At 39.4% G+C, this 25,759-nt stretch overlaps 1 protein-coding gene across 2 annotated transcripts in view; it reads right to left on the bottom strand.

Moving 5' to 3' along the window:
• Window positions 1–24,074, bottom strand: part of arhgef18 (Rho/Rac guanine nucleotide exchange factor 18) — a 114,063-nt gene extending 89,989 nt beyond the window's left edge. For both annotated transcript variants that reach the window (XM_031905117.1, XM_031905119.1), the window contains exon 1: window positions 23,900–24,074. In XM_031905117.1, the coding sequence (XP_031760977.1) occupies window positions 23,900–24,059 (160 nt within the window). In that variant the 5' untranslated portion in view covers window positions 24,060–24,074. The remainder of the gene's footprint in view (window positions 1–23,899) is intronic.
• Between the last annotated feature and the right edge of the window lie 1,685 nt (window positions 24,075–25,759).

Genomic DNA, 25,759 nt, shown 5'->3' with positions numbered 1-25,759 from the left:
AAACAAAAAAGCATATGCACACTCAAAAAACACAAAGGAAAATACAAAAAAGATTTTTTTTTTATTAAATACAAAACATAAAAATACAGCCCAACGCGTTTCAACCCTACAAGAGGGTCTTCATCTGGGGCCCCTTTTTTCTTATTTTTTTGCCCCGATGAAGACCCTCTTGTAGGGTTGAAATGCGTTGGGCTGTATTTTTATGTTTTGTATTTAATTAAAAAAATTTTTTTTGTATTTTCCTTTGTGTTTTTTGAGTGTGCAGACGCTTGTTTTTATCTTTATAAAACGGGGCAGTGTTTTTGCATTGATTTCATTAACTGAATCGTGCCAAGCAATCAGATCAAATGCAAATAAACTCAGAAAGGAAGGGAAATATGCATTAGCACTTCCTTCATGTAACTGAGCATGGGCAGGGCCTGCTGACACAGCTACCCAGTGGTGATGGGGGAAAGTGAGGGATCTAAATGTAAAAGAATCAAAGTTTGAAACATAAATCTTAAAAATGCTTAGGCTTAGGCTAATGCTACTCTGGGCTGTTTCTCAGCATGCAAGCTAAGAAACAATCACAAAAAAAGCTGCACTGAGTCCTCACTGAGCTGCACTGAACTCACTCCCCTTCCCTTAGGAATGTGTAATCTGAGCTACCAGCATCTAGAGCTGCTGCAGGAAGCTAGGGAGACCAAGTTAAAATAACAGCTGCAATCTTAAATAAATGAAGGGAGCTTCTAGGGCTCTTTACTCAGGTATAGTAAAGCTATCTGCAGAATAAATATAGTGTTCTAGGTGGCAATAATGTGGCAAATCTACTGGCAGTAAAATGCCAAAATGACTTTCCTTCTCCTTTAAAGGCAAATATATTTTTACTGACAGGAGCAGTTTATTTTCAGATGGTTGTCAAAAGCTAACCATCCGCTTTAACCTTTCACTTTAAGGACATTTCTTGGAAGGAACCATATATTGCTTGATTTCTAAATGTGACTGAATTTTAGGGAAATTCCACTTCTGTTTTACATAATAAAATAACTGTAAAAGTAAAACTGATTTGGAAACCCCAAGCCTGTTTTAATTAACGTGGCAAAAGCCAGGGCCCATCAGTGATTGGCTTTTTTCAGCCAGCTGCAGGTAGAACAATGGATGAAACTATATGATTGGTTGCCATGTGTTACTTCATACAGGCAATTTTGCCTAGTATTGATAAATGACCCCCATTGAGCTTTAAAATAGACGTGATCATTCAGCCTCAAAGGGTAACAAAATAAAAGATTTGATGTAACTTTTTGGCACCAATTATATAAATTAGGGTGAAACCAGCTCCCATAAATATTAGCTTCATGTGGAAAACATACAAGGACTTGTATAACAACTCAATAGGGACATTTGGACAACTTACATTTTTCTGTTACCAACATACTCTGCTCTGCCTTTAACATTATATGATTGCCATGTGCAAAACTTAATGTAAAGGATTTGGAAGAAAAAGAAAGCTAAAGGGACTTTCAAATAGCAGTTAGTTACTACTGGAGTGGAACTGCAGTTGTTTATTAGGTTAAATGTAACGTAATACTCTTCTATAGGCACTTTTTAAATCATTAAAAAAAATTCAGTTTCTATTTTTACTTTTAGCCACAAGCAATTGTAAATCAGCTATATAGCTTTGTTGCTTTATGAATCTATGTAGAAAAAAAATTTGTTTGGACAGTTTCCATTGTTGCACATAAAAAAAAAGTCACACTGGACTATACTTTTCACACTTCTATCTATTCTTCCAAGCTTTGTTTGAGATATTTAAATAATTATGTAGCCCTGTCTGTTTCTTGGACCCTAAATATACAAGCAGTTTTTCCACAGAAGATTCCCTCTGCATATTCAGAGCTCCCCCATTCAGCATTTTTCGCTATTCTGACAGCCAGAAAAAAAAAAGGAACCACTTAGAGCATGTTTACATTAATTTTGAAGTACAGGACACATAATGTAAGCCATTAATTATATTTTCCATTTCCTTTTCACTGTCAACCTTATCTTAGTGTGTTCTTCTGCTCATCACCTCAGGTCTGACCCATGGTTACTTGCATGCCACCAAGGCTAACGGAACATCTGGTGGATCCTGGATTTTGCCTCTCAACTGCCTGTCACTGCTTATACAGAGTGTATTCCAGTATAAAAATGTTCAGGTGTGCATTTGAGGGACAGAATCTGCAGGAAAGTGACTGGGGTCACAGGCCAAGTTAAGTGGATTTCTAGTGGGGTCTATCATTGGCAAGGGTCAGGAAGTTTGACAACTTAGGTGGCTATTCACAGGCTGATAAAAGCTGCTGATGGATCTAGTCCACAGCTTATCGGTCTGTGTATTGCACCCTTAGACGGGCCTACCCAACCAATATCTAACTAAGTGTCAGGCAGATGTCAATTGTGCAAAAATCCCAACGGGACGAGGAGTGCATAATTTCGTTGATGCGGCTCTTGTCCCGATGACCTGTATCCAGCCAGAAATCTGCACCTGCTTGTACTGATGAGCGAATTTTTTTGGCAGGCATGGATTCGCAGTGAATTTCCACATTTCGCCACTGACGAATAGTTTTGCAAAACCTCTGTGAAAATTTGCTGTAGAAAAATTTGTTGCGCAGCTATAAAAGTCTCGGTCACGTCAAATTGGGCGTGGTTGCGTCAAAAATTGGTGCAGTCGCATCAAAATTAGATGAGGTCCCGTCAAAATGGTCGCACAAGAAATGTGTTTCATGGATTTTTCTGGACAGATTCACTACCTGCCTGGGGGCACTTGCAATCAAGCAATCCTCTTCCTTCTGTCTTCTTTCTTCCCAGGGCCAACACATGCACAGTGCTGTAGATTAAAAAGGCCAGCTTTTTTGTTAAAGTTCAGCTTTTTACCGGTCAGGGCTTAGAGAAAACTGTTACCCAAAGCAATCATATAATTTCTGGTGTGACAACACCACACATCGATGTTTCCAATCTGACAAAATGCTTTGACACCAAAATGGGTGTAAAGATTGTGTAGATGTGTGCCTACACGAAGAAGAAAAGTTGAACTGTAAGAGCACACCATATGCAACAGCTAAAACATAATTAACTACTGCTTCTTGGTGATGAGTGAATCTGTCCAGTTTAACCAAAAGTTTTCAACATTTTGCTGTGGTTTCTGATGTTGAAACACAGAATATCACCACAAATTTATGACTGGAGAAATCCATGTAAAAGGTGATTTCATTTCCTAACTATACAATACAAATGTAATACTTAATGCAGTGGGTTTGTATTGGCTTTGGACTTCTGAGCCTTAGTTCGTTCCCATGCATGCACACTGACAGTGGGTGGGGGTGGAGCATGATGTGCAGGAACAAGCACTACACGCCAGGACTAGTGATTGGCAGGCAGTGGGGAGACAAGGGCATGGAGAAGGGGGAGTACTCCCCCCCATGGTTGTGTCCTAGGCACATGCCCCTTCTACCTACCCCTAGTTCCAGCCCCTGGCCTGGGTCGAAAATAAAACCAACAGAAGGATTACAAAGGTTAGCTAGATGAGAAGGGCAGTCCTTGTTGAACCCAAAAGGGGGTTAATGCTTTTTTTTTATATCTACAGAAGCAAAGATTGCAAGGGGCGGGGGCTGTAAATCCTATGGCTGACCCAGGATGGATGTGTCTGAGTGGAAGATTCACATACTTTCCTATCGGCATGAAGTCAAAATGGATTTAGTGTTGATGTGAGATGTTTCCATTGCATGCAGTCTTCCTGCTGTCTACAATCATTAGAGAACAGCAGAAGAAAGAGACAATTATATACTGGCTGTTGTCTTGATCCACCTACAGAGGAACCCCAATTATATGCAAGTTTTTTTCTTGTGGGAATAAACCTATCTGCTTATATATAAAATAAATATGAAAATTGTCTCTGACATACTGCTATATAATCTGCTTGCCTATGTAATGATTTAGTAAAAATAATATGAAAGGAATAAATTATATAAATAAGAAACTCCTGCCAGATGGGTACCTCCTACACATAGGTTGTCCAGTAAATGGGCAAAATAATTGTGTGCTCTACAGTCATATCTACTATTCAAGGGCAATTGTACACAGGGTGCATTTTGTCCCTGCATTTTTAGTATCCCAAACACACACAGCCAAAACATCCAAGCTTAATTGCTTGTCAGCCATTTGTCATCTGGAAACAAGGCAGTGTGCTATTGAGTGGGGTGGGGGTGCTTGTTCTTTATGTCTTCACTTCAGTCTGTATCTTCCACTATTTTGATTCAATGCAGACAGCTACTTTAACCAATAGCATAACTGGAAATTACTAAGCTCCACAAAACCCACTTAAAACTTAGGGAATGTATTTTCTTTTTACATATGTATAGTGACTGTAGTTCTTACTGTAGTTAGGGTTAATTTATAACACAATCTCCTGCTAACAGTCCACTAGTTAATTAGCCTGTACACAGAATCTGCCCCCCCACTCAACACACATACAGCCAAGCAGTTAATATATTCACATGTAAACAAGGTACGTGGGAATCTTTATAGAGCCAAAGGACAGAACTTATTAAATTTTAGTAATTAAAGTAAATAAAATAAAAGGAAATAAAACACAGAGAAAACCCTATTTAGGTTACAGAGTTATCTTTTGTGTCCTCCAGAGGCAAGGGTTTGGAAATCCTGAGCCCATCCCCCAACATAAGTTGGGACCTCCAGAATGAGCTGAAGAATATCTGGGCCTGTGTGCTTTTTATGTCCCGCTGGGCCCCTCCCTCATTACTGTATGCATGAGGAGGGAGTGCCCAGGAACTTGTCACATTACCTCCCCTGTAGAGAGCTGCACTTCTCATGCCAGTTTCTTGTCATATAATATTGGTACTTGCCAGTACCCAATATTATTATGAAAGTAGGGGCTTGTTTTAACCCATATGTGGGCGATCAGAATGATACCAAACATGAGGGGTGTCTCAGGTCCCAGTCCCCCAAAAACTATCCCTCCTAATTGGCGGGTATAGGAAGTCCCTGTTTGGTATCATTGGGAAGCATGGGGCCTCCTCATAACCAATATGTGATTTATGAGGATGTGAACCTTAAAGCAAAGGAGATATGGATCCCTTTCTATAATCCATATTTTCTGTATGCTGTTCCCTTCTGCTGTTCGATCAAAGAAACCAATGGCCTCAGGTTTCCCGCCCCCGAAATGGCTGGTTTCGCATTGTCTGCTCCCTCTGCTGAATTTGTCACCTTCCCACAGTTCCTTGTTGCATATTTAATTAAGGGTCTCTGTGGGAGCCTACGACCAGATGTTGATAGTGTGTATTGCATTAAATAAGGGTGTCTTGTGGACACAAAGCAAAATGTTGCCAGGTTTAACAATTTACCATGCCAGGGCAATACTGCTGGCATGACATTTACCCTGTCAAAGTTTTAACATTTATAGTTCAACAAATAATTAGGATACAAATGTTGCACCTTATACTTTGGGCTTTTTACCAAAACCCTTTAGCATCAAAGAGCTGTGCCTGTGATTATATCCCAAGGATTTCCCCCCTTTTTCCTGCTGATTCACAGTACATACTCTGGGCTGCTGTCAGTTACTTAAGCTTACATAGTGACTCACAATATACTATATATTCAAAATACAAGGCAAATTACTAACTCATATAGACCAATGGCTTCTGCATCCGAAGTGATAAAAAAATCATCAATGTAGCAACAGCTCTATGGTATACACTGATATCTGATATAAACTCACTTTCTGCTAATGTTTTGGTGATTTCTGAGCTTCTCAGCAGCTCAAAGCACATTAAACATGTGCAGTGCCACTGGCATATAAAGTGTCCTAAGGAACAGACCCTTAATGTTACAGGAAAGCAAAAAGTATCTGCACACTGAAAAAACCAATAAGTAAAAAAAGAAATTTATTCAGTACAAAAAACACATCATAACAAGTATAGCCCAACGCGTTTCAACCCATAGAGGGTCTTTATCAGGGGCAAAAATTTAAAAAAAGGGTGCAGATACTTTTTGATTTCTTGGATTTTTTTTGGAGTTACTAAATGGGTTTTCTCCATTATTTTGGCACCTCTATTGTTTACTATAATAGAAGGTGTGTGCTCGTACATTTTGCCTTAATGTTACAGGGCTGCTGAACAATAATATAGCATAATTTGTTTCTAGGCTTTAGTTTTCCTTAAAAGGAAAACTCCTGGGGGGCCCAGATTTCAGAGCCCTCATGCTCACTCAGCCATTTGCTTTGAAGAGTGGGCCCACAGTCTAAGGTTTTCTGGTGGGCCCCTACCACCCCAGTACGACACTGTTCTCATTCTATCGCCAAATTTGTTGTTGTACTGAAAAGCCAGCAACATTGGGAAGTCCTGTAACTGGTTAACTGAGCTCTAGTTCCTTTGGCTTATACTGCTGCAGAGTTTTTATATTTTTTAAAAAACTTTACAAGAAAAGATTAACATAACTCAGTCCAGCCAATAATTCCAACTTACACTATACAACCAAAATTCTCCTTCCAGTCCACTGAAACAGCATACACCTTCAAATATGAAGTGCCATTTTGCCTATTTCTCTTGCTTTAAAAATAATTGCACTAAGACTGACCAATATATTAAGAGGCACACTGTTTCCTTAGCTTAAAGGTCATCAGTTACTTGGGATTGTTCTGTTCCCTGGCTCTGATGCTACTAATCAACAACCTCTTCAATACAATCTCTCCTCAACGAGTAAACATTACATAGCTCTTCCTGCGTTTAGGTTCTACTTAAGTTACACTGTGTTCTCTTAGCTGATGGAACACACCGTTGCTTCAATTATTCAAGAATAGCTAAATAATTAGTTTAATCTCTGCCCATAGCTTTTGGTCTAAAGCTTAAGCCCCGTGGGGCTGATTCTCGGCTTGAGGATAAACACAGGACAAGATGCCCCTATGTTCCAACCAGATTCAGATGTGCCTGCTCAGGTGCAGGCATATGAAGCAGAGTATGCATTTTGCCATCTAAAATCTGCTCGAGAATCAGCCCTGTGTGGCCGTAGCTATTAAAGGAATACTGTCATGATTTTTACGGTATACTTTTTATTTCTAAATTACTCTGTTTGCATAGCAAATAATTCACTCTACTATTTAAAATTTTATTCTTGAACCAACAAATGTATTTTTTTTAGGTGTAATTAGCGTCACCTCAGGAGTCCTAGCTCCCTGAGGCAGACAAGTTGATGCTGTCCCCCCTCGTTTCCCCCGCACTTAACTTTTTTGCGTCAGAGAGGGGCGCAAGTTGCTAGTGCAGGGAGTGCGACAGCACTGAAATCGGAATTTCAGCTTTTTAAGTTACCAGGAGCGGTTTGCCGCCCATAGTAACTTGCCAGGTGCTGCCACTCGAGGTGAGTTACTCAACTAGCCCCATGGCAGCAGTGCCCCTGGGTGTAATATTAGGCAGCTATCTCAGTGCATTGTGCCTGAGTCTGAGCTTTCAGAAAGAGCCAGCGCTACACATTAGAATTGCTTTCGAATAACCTATTGTTTCTCCTACTCCCATGTAACTGGAGGAGTCCCAAGCCGGACTTGGATTTCTTACTATTGAGTGCCATTCTGATCTTGCTATCTTGCTACCTTGCCATTGTTCTGCTGATCGGCTGCTGGGCATAAAGGGAGGGGGTGATATCACTTCAACTTGCAGCTCAGCAGTAAAGTGTGACTGAGATTTATCAGAGCACAGGTCACATGGCTGTGGCACCCTGGAAAATGAAGAATATATCTAGCACCATATGAAGTTTCAAAATTAGATATAAAAGATCTGTTTGCGTGATTGATTCTGCTGGAGAAGCTCTATTAACTGATGCATTTTGAAAAACATGTTTACCCATGACAGTATTCCTTTAAAGATTGCCATACACAGCCAGATACACAAACTGTCATGTTATTCAGCAGCTGGGTTAAATGACTAGATTAGTTTGTTTGCTATGTTTAAAACAAATATATTGATTAATATACAATTTTGATGAAGATATAAAAATCCAGTCAATAAGCTTTAGTGCACAAAGCAGTATGGGGGGCTCAGGTGCACAGGAGGATTTAAAGGAGAAAGAAAGGTAAAAACTAAAGGTGGCCATACACGGGCCGACTATAGCTGCCGATATCGGTCCCTTGGACCGATTCGGCAGCTAATCGGCCCGTGTATGGGGAGAGCAGAGCGGCCTGGCCGACCGAGATCTGGCCTGAAATTGGCCAGATCTCGATCGGCCAGGTTAGAAAATCTGGTCGGATCGGGGACCGCATCGGCTCGTTGATGCGGTCCCCGATCCGACTGCCCCATTGCCGCCCACATAATCCGATCGTTTGGCCCCAGGGCCAAACGATGGGATTATTTTTTTTTTAACCTAAATGCTCCCCGATATCGCCCACCCGTAGGTGGGGATATCGGGGGAAGATCCGCTCGCTTGGCGACATCTGAACGGGAGAAATATGGGGAGACTTAAGGGCACTATTAAGACAACTAAAGGTATGCCTGCAGCTTGAGATTAACTCTTTATTAGCCTTTCCTTCTCCTTTAATCTTTAGAATTGCCCATTTACTAATTTATTGACCTATGCTGCAAATATGCAGAATTCCTTAGAGATGTGTGAGCCTAGGGAGATCAATGTGACAATGCAGTCCTCCCTCAATAGGAGATAATAAAATGGGGGGGGGGGGGCATTTAAGAATATTTAGCCAAATACTTAGGGGTCTGTTTGCTAAAGTGGCTTAAATTAAGTGGGAGATTTTACACACAGAATAAATGGCAAATATGTTATGGGCACTTTATTAAATTGCAATTATTCTGGCAACAAAAAATTGGATTGGCAGTTATCCCACTCGCCAGAAAATACGCTACGTACTAATTAGCGCAAGTTTTACTATTCAGCAAAATGGGCTAAAGGCAAAATTGATGCCAGAATATTTGCAAACATTTAACCCATATAGCATATTGATGCTGTTACTGATAAATGTAAGAGTTTTGGGGAAACTACATGAAAGTATAGAATACCATATCAAGGAAGGCAAAATAATTAGACATTACCCAGTTCAAAAGTAGAAAAATAAAAACTTTAATTACAAGAATAAACTTTTTTAAAAGACTATAAAAAAAAAAAAAAACTTAGGGCTTGCTGCCCTTGAGTTCCCTCATGTCCTGCTGCAGCTGGGCCACCTGGGCCTTCAGAGTTTCCAGGTCCTCCTGCATTGACCGAAGTGTGGGGTCAGTCCTCCCAGGTGTTGTTTGGGTCCCCACATCTTCGGTCTGGCGTGATGGACCCTCGTCAGCAGGAGGACCTGGTGCCCAGCGCTTGGCCTGGGGAGAGTGTTGGGCCTGGGGGGAGAACTCAAGGGCCGGGGGGGAAAGTGGGGGGAAACTGGGGGAGAAATCAAGGGGGGGAGTGTCTGGGGCCTTGGGGGACCCTGGGGCCTCGGGGGCCTCTTCAGCCTCGGGGGCCTGCCAGTCTGCTGGGTCCTCGGGGGCCTGGCAGTCTGCTGGGTCCTCGGGGGCCTGGATGGCTGCTGGGGCCTGTGGGGCCTGGATGGGTCCTGGGGCCTCTGCTCGGGCCTCGGGGGCCGCAGGTCGGGCCGCTGGGGCCGGTAGAGGCTGGAGGGCCTGGGGTTGGGCCTGAGGAGGAGGTGCCAGCTGAAGTTCTGTAAAATAATATTGCAAGATGTTATTTTGTGTAATATATTATATATATATACATTCATACACCATCATAAATAACGGGGCCCATCACAACAACATTTTTTGGGCCCCCCTCCTCCCACGCCCCCAATGGCCCCTCCCCCTGTGAACCCTCACATCAATACAAAGGACACACAGACATTGTTAGCCAGGGCCCCCTAAAACATTCGTGGCCCTTCCCCAAATGACTCACACTATGGGCCGCTACCTGCTGCTTCCCCCCTGCTTTAAACTTATTTATGCATATGTATTTGAAAATAGATGTGTATATATATATACATATACAATAGGAAGTGCTGGGAAGCTGCACACCATAAGGAACAATAACACCTGGGTGCCTGTGGCAAAACAAAATCTAGACAGGCATGGGGTGACAGCACACACAAGATTTTGAAAGGAGTCACAAAGATGTGAAATAATATTCAGAGGTTTATTGTGAGCAACATTTCAGTTCCTCACTGGCATTATGGTTGGACGTGATGGACGTATGTCTTTTTTCAACCCAACTTACTATGTTACTATGTTACTTTCATCATCCCTGACATTTCTTACATTTGTACCTTTAGTTCAAATTACTTGCTAAATCTTTTACTGAACGTATACTGTAAAAGCATAATAAAGTACAATAATTACCTTCTCTAATTTCAGCGACCAGTTCTGGGCTCCTGCGCTTAAGGTCGGACCACAGCCGCCGGAGCTGGTGGGGGCCCACATCAAGGGCAAACCCGACGAGCAAACCCTCTCTTAGGATTGCCCTCTTCCTCTCGTGGACCCCTAAGTGGGTTGTCATATCCTGCACGCAGGAGCACGCTGATAATATAGCGCCTCTCCCCTGGTAGCAAGTCAGAAACCCCAGGCATCTCCTCTCAGTTTGGCTGAATGACACAAAATGGCCCCAAGTCGCACATGTCACGAGATTACAAAATCGCCACAAAATGTCCGCAATTCGCGAGATTACAAAATCGCGAAAAAACACTGTAAGTCCATATTTTATTGCAAAAAACTCATTTACTGTACTTTTGTATAATTTTTCGCCTGCCTGTAGTAGGTGTTAATTTTCGCATAGCCGAATGCAATATTTAGCGAGCAAAAGATATAGCGAATCATGCGATAGTATTCTTTTCAGTGCGGAAATTAACGCATGCGCTAAAACTTGTGTGAGAAATAACCAATGCGAAAATGGCAATTTTTCGCACGCGATAATACTATGGTGAATCGCGCGCAAATTATTTTGCGTATTTTAACGCAAAAAAGCATGCGATAAACTTTAGTGAATCAGGCCCTTTAAGTTTTAACGCTACGAAAAAGGCGCAACTTTTCGCGCAAGTTTTAATGCTATGAAAAAATTGCCAGATTTTGCGCTACTTTCGGAATGGCTACGAAAAACTCGAATTTTTTCGCGCAAATCGTATTGGTAACGAAAAAGTCGCGACAATTTCCGAAAAGTCGTAAAGACGCCGAAAAAATCGCAAAAAATACGAAAAAGTCGCAAAATGTTCGTTTTCCAATCGGAATTTTTCCAATTCGGATTCGAATTCGTGTCTTAGTAAATCAGCCCCTAGGGGGCACATTCATCAAAGTATGAATTTGAATCCCGAAATGGGAAAAATTTGGATTAGATATGATAATTTCTGATGATCGCAAATATCACAATTTGTATTGGCCACCTGAAAGTCAAGAAATTTTCGTATCGAACGACCGTAAACGGCGGAAAAACCTTTTCAACTTTGATCCTTCTGTGCATGATTTTGGAAGCCTCCCATAGGACTCAATGGCACTCTGCAGCTCCAACCTGACCCAAAGAAAGTCACGATACCAAAGCTTGAATGAATCCGAAACTTTCGTACTCGGTGTGGCAATACGATTTTGACGAACAAATTTTGTCGCAAATGTACGAAAAAGTCGCAGAAAATACACACAGTATGAACCAATACAAATTTTTTGTATTCAGACTCAATCGTACTTTGATAAATGTGCCCCTGAGTCTTTGTGAAAAAGGAAACTAAGCTGCAGTGGTCAGTTTGGGACCTCAGTCACAGGTGTTTGGGATCATGGTCCTAAGACAAAGTATTGTTCTGGTAGACTTTCATTTAAACCAGATCATAGATATTCTTTTGAGTAATCCATACTATTAGGGTAATGGCGTACAGGGGCATTTTGCCACCAACAAAAAAATCAGTTTTACTATTAAAAAGAAGTTTTGGTTAAGCAAGATGGCTATTCATATATCCTATCCTAGATCAGTAATTGCAGTTACTGGTACAAGCATTTTTGATAATGCTGATAATGATGGGGTCTTTTTTTAAAGGGAATCAAACAACATATGTTGTTTGCAATAGGAAAAAGCTTGAGGAAGTACAATAATAAACCATTTATATCTCATAAACTATACAAACAAAATAACAAAGCCCATTTGTCAAAAACAATCATTAAGCATCCACTTCAGTTTACCAGATTTTGTATAAAAGCAACAGTTTCCTTTAACAAAAAAAATATATTATATTATGGTCAATATGAATGGCTGAAATGAGCTCTTTATTAATATCTTACATAATACATTTATGTTTTTGCATTTCCAGATATATGCTTTCAGTTACACAAGCAGCTAACGCTTTAAATTAATGACATTCCATACATTTTCCTACTTATCTGCTATTTCTCAGACATGCAGCATTGAAAATGTGTCTGTCTATCACTGTATAGTTTAACATATATTCAGTAACACAAATGAGCACTCATAAACATACATGTGCAAATACATGGGTAATTCAGGCATACTTAAATTTAAACACACTCAGCAATGTACACAAACTCTCTGCTACATGGATTCTTCAATAACATCCATAAAAGGGCACAGTGAGGGGGGAAATGTGTTCCTCAGTCATGCGGAATCCCCAACGCAAATAATGCAGGAATAAAATGCTAGTAAGGGAATGCAAATGCTGTCATTGACCCCTGGTCTGAAATTTTTAATGTTTATCATCAAGCTGCTGTGTACTGCAAAGTGTTTCTCAAGTGCAAAATACAAAACATACCTAGTGTGGTGAACAGACTGTGACTGGGTGCACTAACTTTCTTCCTGGTGCAATAAGTGTTGGAAAACTTATGCCAATGTCAGACCAATGTCTTTTCCACTGCCAATGCCGCCCAATGCTTAATTGTGTAATCTCTGTTTGAAATCCACCCCATGTAGGCAGTGACAGGTAGATTCCATTTATGCCAGCTTCCAGCCCAGACTGGCATTCTGTGGATTCTGGCAAATGCCAGAGGGGCTGCTGCAGCCTTAGGGAAAACATTTTCATGGGTCTGCTGGTTGTACCACATATAGACCAATAGGTAAATATATATATATATATATATATAGAGAGAGAGAGAGAGAGAGAGAGAGAGAGCAAAAATGGAAGAATGCCGCACTCACAGGGCTTAGTGTAGAAAAATAGAGTAGTTTATTCAAACAAAAACCTAACGTTTCGGCTGGAACCTCAGCCCTTCTCACTTTGAGAAAGGCTGAGGTTCCAGCCGAAACGTTAGGTTTTTGTTTGAATAAACTACTCTATTTTTCTACACTAAGCCCTGTGAGTGCGGCATTCTTCCATTTTTGCTCTCTATACTACAGCTCTAAATACTGCACCCAGGCGATCTGTGACTCCATCAGACGTGAGTGCCTGTTGCTTGGGCTTCTATATATATATATATATATATATGCAGATAGGGTGTCTACTTTCCTTGTAACAAGCAGGGGCAGGGCCATGAGAGGGTGGGGCAGTGATGCAATTGGCTGGGTGTGTGATGTAAAGGGGGGGGGGAGTCATGATGCAAATGTGCATGAAGGGAGATTCAGGCAGATTGGGCTGATCAGAGGCCAGGGGCAATTACCGGTAAATCTGTAATACTGGCCAGGTGGCTTTTCTTTTTCATAAAAAATATGGTTTCAAAATATGGAAAACTCCTCTATGTTAGCTAGTGTGTTTTGGTTAGCCAGAAAGAGAATTATATTGTTGTATATGGTATAACCCAGAATTTATCACTTACTAATTACAGGCCTCAAAATAGTTGTCAAAAAATTACCCATGTAGCTGTATCAGAAAGCAAGTGATGCCACTTGCTAAACAGTTTTTTGTGTCTCTTCACAAAAGCTAGGCGTATATATGTAACTGGAATATTTTTAGAATGTTGAGTATTATCCCACGGGAGGGCACATAGTAAGCGACATAATCAGCTGCAATGGAGAAGTAGAATTTATACCCTCAATGTGCACAAGACTTATTAATGTGCCCTTCTACTTTACAACACTATATACAGTATCAGTAGGCGCAGTTTACACAGGTTTCAAAAATATATTTGTAAATGACTGATCTTACTGTTCATTTAGGAAACAATTTACTTGGATTTTAAACCATTAAAAAAAGAAAATGGCAAATTGCTATCTGTTGAGTTTGACATGATATGTTCTACATGTTTTCACTAAATATTATCTTAGTATTAAAATGGTTAATTTATTTTTTTAATTTATAACAGTAAGTAAATATTCAATAAATATGAGATTAAGTAGAAATGTTCAAGGGGTTAAACCTGATTGGTCACGAAAGACTTTTTATTTCCTTTAAAATGTAGGTCATAAAAGTGAGGAAGAGAAAATTTAAAGCATGATGCTGACTGTTTTATTACACTAGGGTAATTCACAAGAGTAACAATAATATTTAAAGTAATTTTACAATTGTTTTGTTTCATAGACAGCTTGAGTTACTGAGTTAGGTCTGCCGTGGCCAAGGGGATATATTAACTATAAACCAGTCTGAAGCAAATTTTGAAAAACAAAATTGCATTCTGAACTTTACTGATATTTTCTTTTGATTCTGATTTTCTAGACATAAAAATATCCTACTAGTGATCAGAGCTGTATTTAGGTCCAGTGCCACCCTTGGCACCAGACCTAGGGGTGTCCCTTGCTTACGGAAGTGACGTCACGAGCATGGCTGTGAGCGATGTCACTTGTTACTCATGACATCACTTCCGTCTGTGATGCACTAAAATGCGCCTGATGCCCCTCTTTCCCCCCAGCTCCTCTACCGTATTTACACAGCAAGTCTCTGTCAGCAGCTGGAGAGGTTTTTTTCATTTTTCTTACAAAAAAATCAATCTATTTTTTAGAAGCCCCCCTAAAGTTGTCGCCCTAGGCCCAGGACCTCAAGTGCCTACATATAACTACAGCCCTGCTAAGGATGTTGTATTCGAGATATAAATAATATATTCTCACTTACATTAAATGAAAATTCCTCAGCATGATTTTATATTTCTTGTAAAACAGAATCATACTGTATATTTTACAGGCTAGCCTTTTTTAAAGGCACTTCACATTGATTTTGAAAAATGTTTTAATCCAGGGTGTCATTTCTATGGGTCAGCAATGATTAGCTTCTGTTTAAAGAACTCGCGTTGTCTATGTCTACATTGTTTATGTCTGTGGAATCATGTGCCTTCACACCTCCCACCCTCAGTGAACCACAGGAAGAGGAATTGGTAGTACCATGGACTGCACAGAAGTACAGGCAAGAGGCTGAGAAACAACTCTGTAGAAGTGGAGTTCTTGGAAATCATGACGGGCTCCATGTTCTCCAAGAATTTTCTGGAATTCCCTTAACAAGAAAAGGTTTTCCCCTCATTGACTTCCATGGTATATAAGCACTACACATACAGCTTTTGTATGCACTAAATTTATATTTTTCACATACCATACCCTGGCTGCAGATGTTTGCTCTCAGCCCCCACTGTCTCTCTGCCTTCACTCAGCCCAAACCAGTCTGTTCTAGCTGAAATTGTTCTTCCGCTCATCCACCTGCCTCTTTGCCACACTCCTTTTGTTTACAGTGCAATATATATACAGCACATAAGTAGGACTAGTTCTGCAGTTGGAAGGAGCTTTTATGACTTGCCAAAAAGGGTTGCTCTTAATTCACAGAGCTGAACCCCAGCCCAGCTCGCTGCCTATGAGTGTTTACATGAAGAGGAGCTGAAAGTTCATTCACAAGATACCACAGGCAAAACAAGCTGCCTGTATGTGCTGAAAGTACTGCTAAATATAATCAGTGTACTAATGAAAGTGACATGTTTAAGAAGTCAAGGCCTGTCTTATGTTCTTGTGGTAGTGATATATTTAAGGGGTCAAAAGTGTACTGTAGATTACGGTATATATGTTAAAAAAGCAGAGTATATATATATATATATATATATATATATATATATATATATATATATATATATATATATATATATATACTATATATTTAAGAGTAAAATGTGCTTATGTATATGACCAGCATAGTTTGCTCTGCTGGTCCCATTATCCAGAATGCTCGGGACCTGGACCTGGTCTTTCCATAATATGGATCCTCTATAAAAATGTAATTAAATTAAACCCAACAGGATTGTTTTGCTTCCAATATGGATTTGTTATATCGAAAGGTAGCCATACACAGACAGATTTAAGCTGATGATTCGAGTCCTTTAGACCGTTTCGACAGCTTATTTGTCCTTGAATGGGGCCCAGCCTGACGGGCCTCCCTATTTCCTATCGGGCAAACAAACGGATCTTAACATGTATGGGATCAAGTACAAGGTACTGTTTAATTACTATTTTACAATGGAGTCTATGGGAGACAACTTTCCTGTAATTCAGAGCTTTCTGGATAACGGGTTTCTGGATGACAGATCCCATACCTGTATAATGGACATTTAACATAGAAGTGAAGGGCTGGATTAAACTTGTTTGCTGGCTGGATGCAGTTTCTGAGCATTCAGGGTCAACACTGAGGAAAGAACTATGCCACAACATGGGCAGGAATTTATGTTTTGAGCCAGCTCCTTTTTGTTGTCTTTAGGCAGTCACCTAAAATACCAAAAATAATGAGTTTTCTACATTAGTTCTTTAAACCAAGAAAACAGTAAGTACTTTTCAGTTTCGTAATAAATTGCAACAGTCTGATGACACAGAATAGGAACCCATGACATGCAAATGTCAATGATAAATATAAAAAAAAAATGCAGAGAGGATGAAGCTTTATTATATTAACATCAGTACTCTGCAAAGTAATAATTCAGCCACTAACTGTTCCATTTGATTGTTCAGAGAACTTAATTATTTGCAGAATTTGTGTGCCAAAAATTAAATATATTACCCAAAAGTAATTTTAGACTATCATTAAAGCCCTGTTAGAGGGCATTCAACAAACAATGGAAAACTTTTCTCTTTTAATATTACTTAGTCAAACAATTGCATCATTATGTGGTATTCTAACACTGTTAATAAAACCTGGTTTTTATTACCAGGGTCAGCATGGAACAGTAAAACATAAAGCAAGGTCTTTTATTCGGCCAGTCTGACCAATCTAAAACTAATCTACTTGAGAGCCAAACATTTATATGAAGGAAATGCACCACTATTTATTAAACCATTGCTTCTTCTCTCTTCTCCTTTTCTTCTCTCAAACATTTAATAGATTAAAGATGACAGGAATTTTCCAAGCAGGAAAATTAGTTGATTTCTCTGTCTAATCAAACAATTGTTTGTTTGTTTTTTTACAAATAAATAGTTTTCTAAAATTAATGATAGCACCCTCTTGATATTGTAAATAAAAACACAGGTGGGCCGATTCACTAAAGTGCGTTAAAACGTGCGCTATTTATAGCATGCGTTAAAAATTTTATCGCGTCTAATTTTTCGCGTCTTAACACACGATTCCCGCGTCAATTTTAATGCAAAAAAAGTGCGATAAAATTTATCGACCTTTAGTGAATCAACCCTTGGATTTTCTCTCACTGCAGAGCTGTATAACTCCCTCTCCCCTCAGAATCTCCTTGTCTGCCTGGCGTGGTGCACATGCGCAGTTCCAAGCAGTTTTAATGAGCATGCTCACTTGAGATGAATCTCTTCTCTACACAGCAGATGATTGAACTCTTTAACCACGCCCACAGTCAATCCTCCAATGAGCCGATCGCATAGGCAGTTGCTATACTAACTCTGCCTTTGTAAACAAGAGCTCTTTGCTCCCTCTCTTGGAACACGTTCTTCTGACTGCAGGCAGGAGAGTTTAACCTTTTCGCCGCTAAATCTGATCTGCAGGTATTTTATAAGTGAGTCTTGCAAGCTTAAACAGTGTTTGCTGAAATACTTAAGCAATGTACACTTCATTCCTGTTTAATTTTATTGTTGTTTAATGCCCTAACAGTTTCATCTATGTCTGTACAGCTTTGTTTAAAAAAGCAGAAGCTTGAAAAAAAAAATCCTTGAAGAGGTCAGGCGCGCCCTCTCAATGACGTCACTCGGCAAAATGGCCGCCGCGTGACACGCAAAACAAAGCAGAAAAGAATGCGATGGTGTAGGCTGTAGGGGATATTGAGGGAGTGGCACTTATGCGGTTTAAGTGGGGGTAAGGTGCCCTATCCATTAGAAGTGAAATTTAAATTAGGGTTGACATCTCCTTTAAGGGTGTTGCTCATATGGATCTGTCTCATGGATGTTTAATGAATAACTGAGAAAATGTAGTCTGGACCCAAGCCAAACATTCTCTTGTAAAGCATGGTTAGGGAAAATAGGTCCCACTTAATAGGTATCACTAAGCTCATCTTGCCTTCCAACTAGTAGAGGTGATGGAGTTATTTAAGGCAGCAAAGTGTTTCCAGTGATATGGACACTGTGTAAGTAAGTACCTTCATGTAGCCCAGGTTACATTAAATGATTAGTAGACTTCTGAGATCTTCTGAAAATAACCATGAATTGTGAAGTGCCGCCACTATCCTGAACTGTGCTGTGCCAATAGGTAACTAGTTGTTAAAGTACAGGTATAGGATCTATTATAAAGAATGTTCAGGACCTGGAGTCCTCCAGTGATAATTTTATAATTTGGATCTTCATATCTTCTCGTCTGCTAAAAATCATTGAAACATTAAAAAAAAAACAACATATATATATCCAGTGTAGTTTAAAGCAATTACAAGCATCTGTTTTATTGCTAATGAAGAAATGCTTGCTTACAAAAAATATAGTGTTTTAGTAGAGGAGCATAGTACCTATCTATAAAGAGTATGTAGTCTGTATGTATTTCATTCTACTTTAAAAATAGTCTATGGGAGAGGACCTTCCCTTAATTCGGAGCTTTATATAAGTTTCTGTTTTAGAACGCCCCTTGGCTGCTGCTGTATAATATAGCATACAGTGTTATAATTCATTAAAAGTCTTCCACACATTATTTTAAACTGTGCTAAAAATCAGAATATAGTATTTCATGTACTTGGATTGCAAAAAATACTCTGTGCCCATGGTGCCTGTTGGTATTGTTACTAGTTAGAAAGGCTCTTCCCTGGCTAGGTTTCTTGAACTTAAGCCCCTCTTTATAATCCAACATTTACTCTGGCTTTCCACAGCACAAAGCAAAGTCAAAGATGAATGAGCTACATTGATATTTTCTGTCAGTAATTAAGAATACAAATTGAACCCTCAACACTTATTTCGGCCTCCATAGGAGGGCCAGACCCACAGTTTTGGAACAATTGAAACAGTATTAAACACTGAATTACATACTTTAATAACTTACATAAATAACACATATTAACAAAGACTTATAAACCTTGGTCATGGAACTGCTTATCTCATTTCTAGAATGAAAGTTAAGTAATACAGTGTTGGGACAATTGGGATGGAGGGGTGGTGCAACTAGTGCATAGTATATAATTTAATTATTAAATATATAATGTAAATGCAATTATTAAATGTTATATTATTCACTTTATTTCTATTATTTTTATTACATTATAAAATATAACACAGCTTAATAATACAAGTACTTTGGTCCTAGTCATGATCATTAGAAAGCTTCCTGGGCTTCACATATCTGTTGTCATGGCTGTGTAACAGATCGGGGGGTTGGGATCACAGGTAATTTGGACCAGAGGTGGCACGGGTCAGCACAGCCCACGCCCGCACCGGTCCCCGAAATGGTGGTTGGGGACCCAGTTACTGACTTGCTGGAAAGAGGAATTTATCTCCTACTTGCCACTTTTTCTGCCATTCCTTATTTGCCATTTCTCTTCTTTATCAACTCTACTGACAAGTGCCACAGTCCCTGCTAATGGGTACCATCCTTATCAAATAATGCTGCAGTACATGTCATGTTTTCTCCACATAGATCTTTCCATTTAGGCCTAATAATTTAATTTGAATTAGCTTAATTCAAGTTAATTTCAGCCCATACTTTTTTAAGGTGAAGGAAAGGGTTATTTACTGGGGTTGCCAAATGCTAGGCACCCGACCCGGAAAACTGCACTGGTCCTGGGTATTTCTGGAGGACCACCACAGAGTGATCCTCTTTCTGCTTTTTCTTTCTTTGCATGGGTGCGCATGTGTAGAGTGAAAAAACAAATTTTAAGAATGTTTTCAAATTTTAAGAAAAAGGATGGCTTTTTAAAGGAGAAGGAAAGGCTAAGTCACTTGGGGGTGCCAAAATGTTAGGCACCCTCCAGTGACTTTAATCGCTTACCTTTTACCCTGGGCTGGTGCCCCTGTTAGGAGAAAACTGCACCAGCCCGGGGTACCTGGAGCGAGTGCTTCCTTCTTCCTTCTGTTGTCAAAATCCCTGGGCCGGTGCATGCACAGTAGAGTGAAAAGTCGGCTTTTCATTCTATTGCGTATGCACATGTGAAGAAGGAAGCAGGAAGAGGAGACCACGCTCTCAGCTACCCTGGGCTGGTGCAGTTTTCTCCTAACAGGGGCACCTAAGTGACTTAGCCTTTCCTTCTCCTTTAACTCTACTGTAGCAAACAAAAAAATTCACAGCTTCACTCACCTAGACATATGGCAACGCCCCAACAATGTATAGAACAAAGCAAAAATAGAGACTGCACTCAAACAAATTAAGCTTGGGAGCTTACCCCATTTATTATGCCAATGTACCACAAAAAATCAACGTTTCGGGGGGCACTCCCTCCCTGCACTTCCTGTTGTGATGTGTCAGCCTAGATTCCCCTATTTTCCCCATGAACAGGTTACCCTAGAGCGCAATGAGGTCTTTCTTTTTGGGGAGGGCCAATTTGCAGTAACCTAGGGGAACAAATCCAATTTTTGCTTAATGATTCTTCTTGCAACTGGTTAAGCATAGATTTTCACTGATTGTTTGCTATGGGTTACTGCCCAGGTATAATTTTCCAGGTGTTAGTTAGTAAACTAGTCTATATTGTGTTGTTAATCAAGAGTCTATTGGACATCTGTTGCAGCCACATATATGCTAGGTCTGCATTGATTAATATCTGACAGGTGGAAGATGCCTGAGCTGCCCAATTCAAGGGAATATATATCATTACTTCATAAAGTTTCTGCTCTTGCAGCCTTTTATAACTGAACTTTTAGCTATAATGCATTTAATTGATACACATAAACCACATACACATATCTACCTTTCTTTGTTGGTAGAATGGATGTGTGTGTCTTCAAAGCTTGCAGGAAAAAGAGAAGACAAGAGAATGCTTCTTCTTAAAATATGTACAGGGTATTATCCATGGGTATTTTAAGTCACTACTGGCTATATGCAAGTAATTATTGTTGGTGTTTAAAATAAAATTGGTTTTATGTTAAAGGACAAGTATAGTGGAAACAGGAGTACTATTTTGCCACCTTTCCCTTGCAAATTGACTTAAAAATTGCATTTTCCTTAAGGGGAAGTATTTTTTGAAAATTTTAAAAAGTCAGCTTGTGTGATGATTTTTCTCCTCACATTTATTCAAATGCATCAATTTTTTTCCATAAATACATGTATTAGACCTATTTACTAAAGCTTTTTTTCCACTATGTGTTACTGCCTGTCATAGCAGTCCTGCATACTTGTCAACACTTCAATGTAGTCCTAAGTGTGTTGGACATGAGTCAACCATAATTAAACACTAGGCGACTTTATACCAATAGCTAAGTGCATTCATGCTTGCTTGCAAGGAATTTCAGTTCCCAGATGGTTTCTGAGGGTGCATATTAGATAACAAAGTGACTATAAAAATGGAAGTATTACTGGAAACAGTACTGAGGTTTGTGTATTTGTACACAGTTGACTTTTGTAGTTTCTGACTTGTGACTGGGTAGGAAACTGTGACAACATGATCCTCTATCCTGTAAGAAGGAACTACTGTACAAAAATAACCTATATAAAGTATCCCTTATTATGTGGACACTAAACTTTGGTAGACAGTATAAATGGCACCTGTCATTTCTTTTAGAGGTTTAGATACAAAAAAAATTTTGCAGTGAAATTGTACTGGTTGATTTAACTTTAAATGGTTATTACAATATTAACTCATGTTTCAAAACACTAACTGAATCTGAGATACAACCTGAGGCTGGCTATAGGACTCAACCAAAAGCATAAAGCTTTTTGTTGCAGAGAGGTATCTGCAAATAGGTTGCCATCTGGCCAGTATTCCACCAGCCCAGGCGGTAAAACACCATCCGGGGCAAGTATTACAAATTTACTGGCAGAGCAATTTGACAAAATTGTTAAACTAGGCAACAAACTAGAAAATGAGGTTCAATGTTGATAATTGCAAAGTTATGCACTTCGAAATAATATAAATGTGAGTTATATATGAATGGTGGTATTGGGGGTATCCTTAATTGAGAAGGAGCTAGGGATTTTCATGTATAACAGGCTGTGTAATTCTAGGCAATGTCTACTAAAGAATATAAAGTGCTGTCTTGCATAAAAAAGGGTACTACATGAAAGGCAAAACATTATTTTGCCTTTTTATGGGTCCCTGGTAAGGCTCCCACCTTGAGTATGCAGTGCACTTTTGGGCTTCAGTCCTTAGCAAGGATATTAATGAACTGGAGAGAGTGCAGAGACGTGCAACAGGTGAAAGGGGATGAAGGATTTAAACTATGAGGGTCAAGGTTGACTGCCAAGGTTGGGGTTGTTTTCTCTGGATAAAAAGAGGTTTGCAAGGGGACATGACTGCTCTTTATAAGTACCAAGTACCAAAGTATCAAAGAAGGGGTATACTTTCCCTTTAGTAAATTTTTCTTCAAAAACCTTAATAGCACCAACCCGCCGCTACGAAGTATGGGTGGCAGGGGAGGATGTCTCTGAAGTGGAGTGCATATGCCTGTGGCTATTTGTGCACACCTGAACATAGCGTGCAAAGTAAAAAAAAATTCATGATTGTGGCAATTTTTTGCACTTTGCACACTGGATTTTGTTTCACATATGAGTCCTTGTGTGTCTCAGCACTTTGCATTATAGGCAGTCAGCCAATCAACAGCTAGCTGTACCAGACATGTAAGTGCATTATATATTTTCCTGTGATTTACTACCAACATCCAACTTTGCTTCTAGAGCAAGACTATTAAGAAGCAACTGCTACTCATTTGTAGCACAGACATAGACCAGAAAGGAGCTATGGGAAACTCCAGTAAATGTGTAATTTTTAAAGTAACAATCCTTTTAGCCAACATTAAAATCAGGTTATCATATATTATTTTTTAATGCCTACATGATGAGATAGATTTTTAACACTATATACAAATTTTAAACTATACTTTATACTGTATATAATACATACTATATGCCACTTTAAATAAATACTGAATACACATAACAGTAAACATACACATATCAGACGGCAGAAAATAGATATTACATCAGCACATGTTGGTTTCATTCTTTTAGTTCCAGAGAGGAAAGTGTACAATAAACACTGTTTCATTTTTCTTTCAAGTAGTAGAAATTATTTAAACAACTCCAATTAACCAATTCAAAAAGCAAACTGGAAAATAAAAAATATGGCGATATTTTATGGACAACAAAAAAATCAACACATTTTTCAAAATTCATTTTGAAAGAGTAAATCATTTTTAAATCAAATTCTATGTCACTTAAACAAATCCAATTAACCATTTCAAAAAGCAAACTGGAAAATAAAAAATATGGTGATATTTTATGGACATCAAAAAAATCAATACATTTTTCAAAACTCATTTTGAAACAGTAAATCATTTTGAAATCAAATTCCATGTCTCATGTGCTACTGTGCATGTCTTTTTAGTCAGCTACTTGCCTAACTTTTTCCTTTCATGCTCAGCATTGAAGAGGTGTTATTACAGTGTACAAAGCTGAAATTTCCGATCTCTCATCAAAGCAGAACACAGCTTTTGTTTTGTTATTTACCTCTTTTGAATGACCACCTCTTCAACCAAAGTTTAGAGAAGGACGGCCAGGAGTTGTTTAGAATAGAGTCAGACATCTCTTGGACAGGTGGTGACTGGACTTTCACAAGGACATTTAATCCAGCAGTGTGTCTGTGGCTGCCAGGATCGATCTGTACCATCAGGACCAAAACAGCCCAGGATTCCCATCACAGCTCCAAATTAGGGTCTGACTGCAGGGGGAGGTACAGTTTTCTAAGAGCTTGCATTAGCAGTCGTGCAAGTTCAAGCCAATGGGAAAATATTTAACTCTACACTGTCCAGATACACAGTTTTTGAAATGTACAGCTTTGCACAAAACATAGAAACACTGTATAAAGCAAATACCTTCTTATGAGTCCATTTAGTCTAGAATCTATTTAAAAATACATAAAGCATATACAATCAGTAAAATACATCCACTGATTTTATTACAATCATTTCACTATCTTTTATGAAATGTGTTTCCTTTTTAAAATCCATATCAGGGGTTTTCTTTGCTCTTTTGTCATAAATTCAGACAATTTACATGATTCAACTTTCGCAGACGTGAGGTTTACAACATGGGGTTCATTATTAACTATAAATATATTTATAAGACGATGTGGTTATCGAAACGTGTAGATGCAATGATTTAATAAACGGACTACTTGTGTATTTCTTGCCGTGAGTGCTTCTACATATTGGTTATATATATATATATATTGGTATGGAATCCATTATCTGGACACCTGTTATCCAGAAAACTCTGGCGGATTATGGGTGACTTAAATTTTATATAAATGACCTTGGGGAATGGCTGTCTTAATGGGGTGTGACCTCACTTCTGTTGCTCCTTACCTTGAGGGATAACTCAGGTAAGGGGTGGGAGGGGGAAATGCTTCCCCTGTCCGCCCCTCACCAATACAGTGCTGACTGACACAGCATTTTTTTTTCCACGTTGCACACTGCATCCTGCAGATTTAGTAGAATGTATGGCATGCTGTAATTTTGTGGATAAATGTTCAGCACATTGTGGGGGAATGTCCAGTGGACCTGCATTTTACTTTCCAGTTAGAACTGCAATTCACACAGCTTTTGCTACAACAACAAAAATCTGCTTTATTATATCAAAATGCCATTTGTTCTGAGTATGATACACTGTGAGGTGTAAGGGGTGAGCTTTAGTTAGATGTGCTTACATAGACAGTAGTAATGTGTGGGATGACTTCCAACCCACGGGACCTGCAGGTTTACCCATAGGTTCCCATTTCCGTCATGTAACCTAAAGTGAGTGCAGAAGTAAGAGGCTGGTACAGGTTGGGTGCAGGTCCTGCAACGGTACCATTTCGCGGGTTAGGGTCAGGTGTGGGTTGAGTTTTTCTTGACCTGCACTTTATTAATAGACAGATTACATGAGCCAGGAGGCAGGCCAGAGCTGTGCACTTTAAAGAGATCAGGATTACTGGGAGGTTGTGTAAGGCTGTCACAAGATGAATGGGTAGTCCAATACTTAAAGAAGTTTCGCTGGCTTGGAACCTAAGACACGGGTAAAAGTAGCATACAGAGCAAAAAGACATAGGTATGGTTTAGGGGCTGGTCCAACAATGGCAACTTTTTGCAGGTTAGTATCGGGTGGTGATTGAGTTTTTCCTAAACTGCACATCACTGAGTAGTGTCTGTTGTTCCTGCAGCTGAGGACAGGTGGGCATGGTAAGAGCCTTGCCTCAGGTGGCACTTTACCATGCACTTTAGAGCTGTGCTGTTTCTCATGTGTCATGTTCCTATACACAATGGGGCACATTCATTAAAGTATGAATCCGAATCACGAAATCTGATAATTTCTGATGATTCCATTTGTTTG

The sequence above is a fragment of the Xenopus tropicalis genome, chromosome 1 (genome assembly GCF_000004195.4).
Source record: "Xenopus tropicalis strain Nigerian chromosome 1, UCB_Xtro_10.0, whole genome shotgun sequence".
NCBI lineage: Eukaryota > Metazoa > Chordata > Amphibia > Anura > Pipidae > Xenopus > Xenopus tropicalis.
This window is presented reverse-complemented; position numbering and strand designations above follow the sequence as displayed.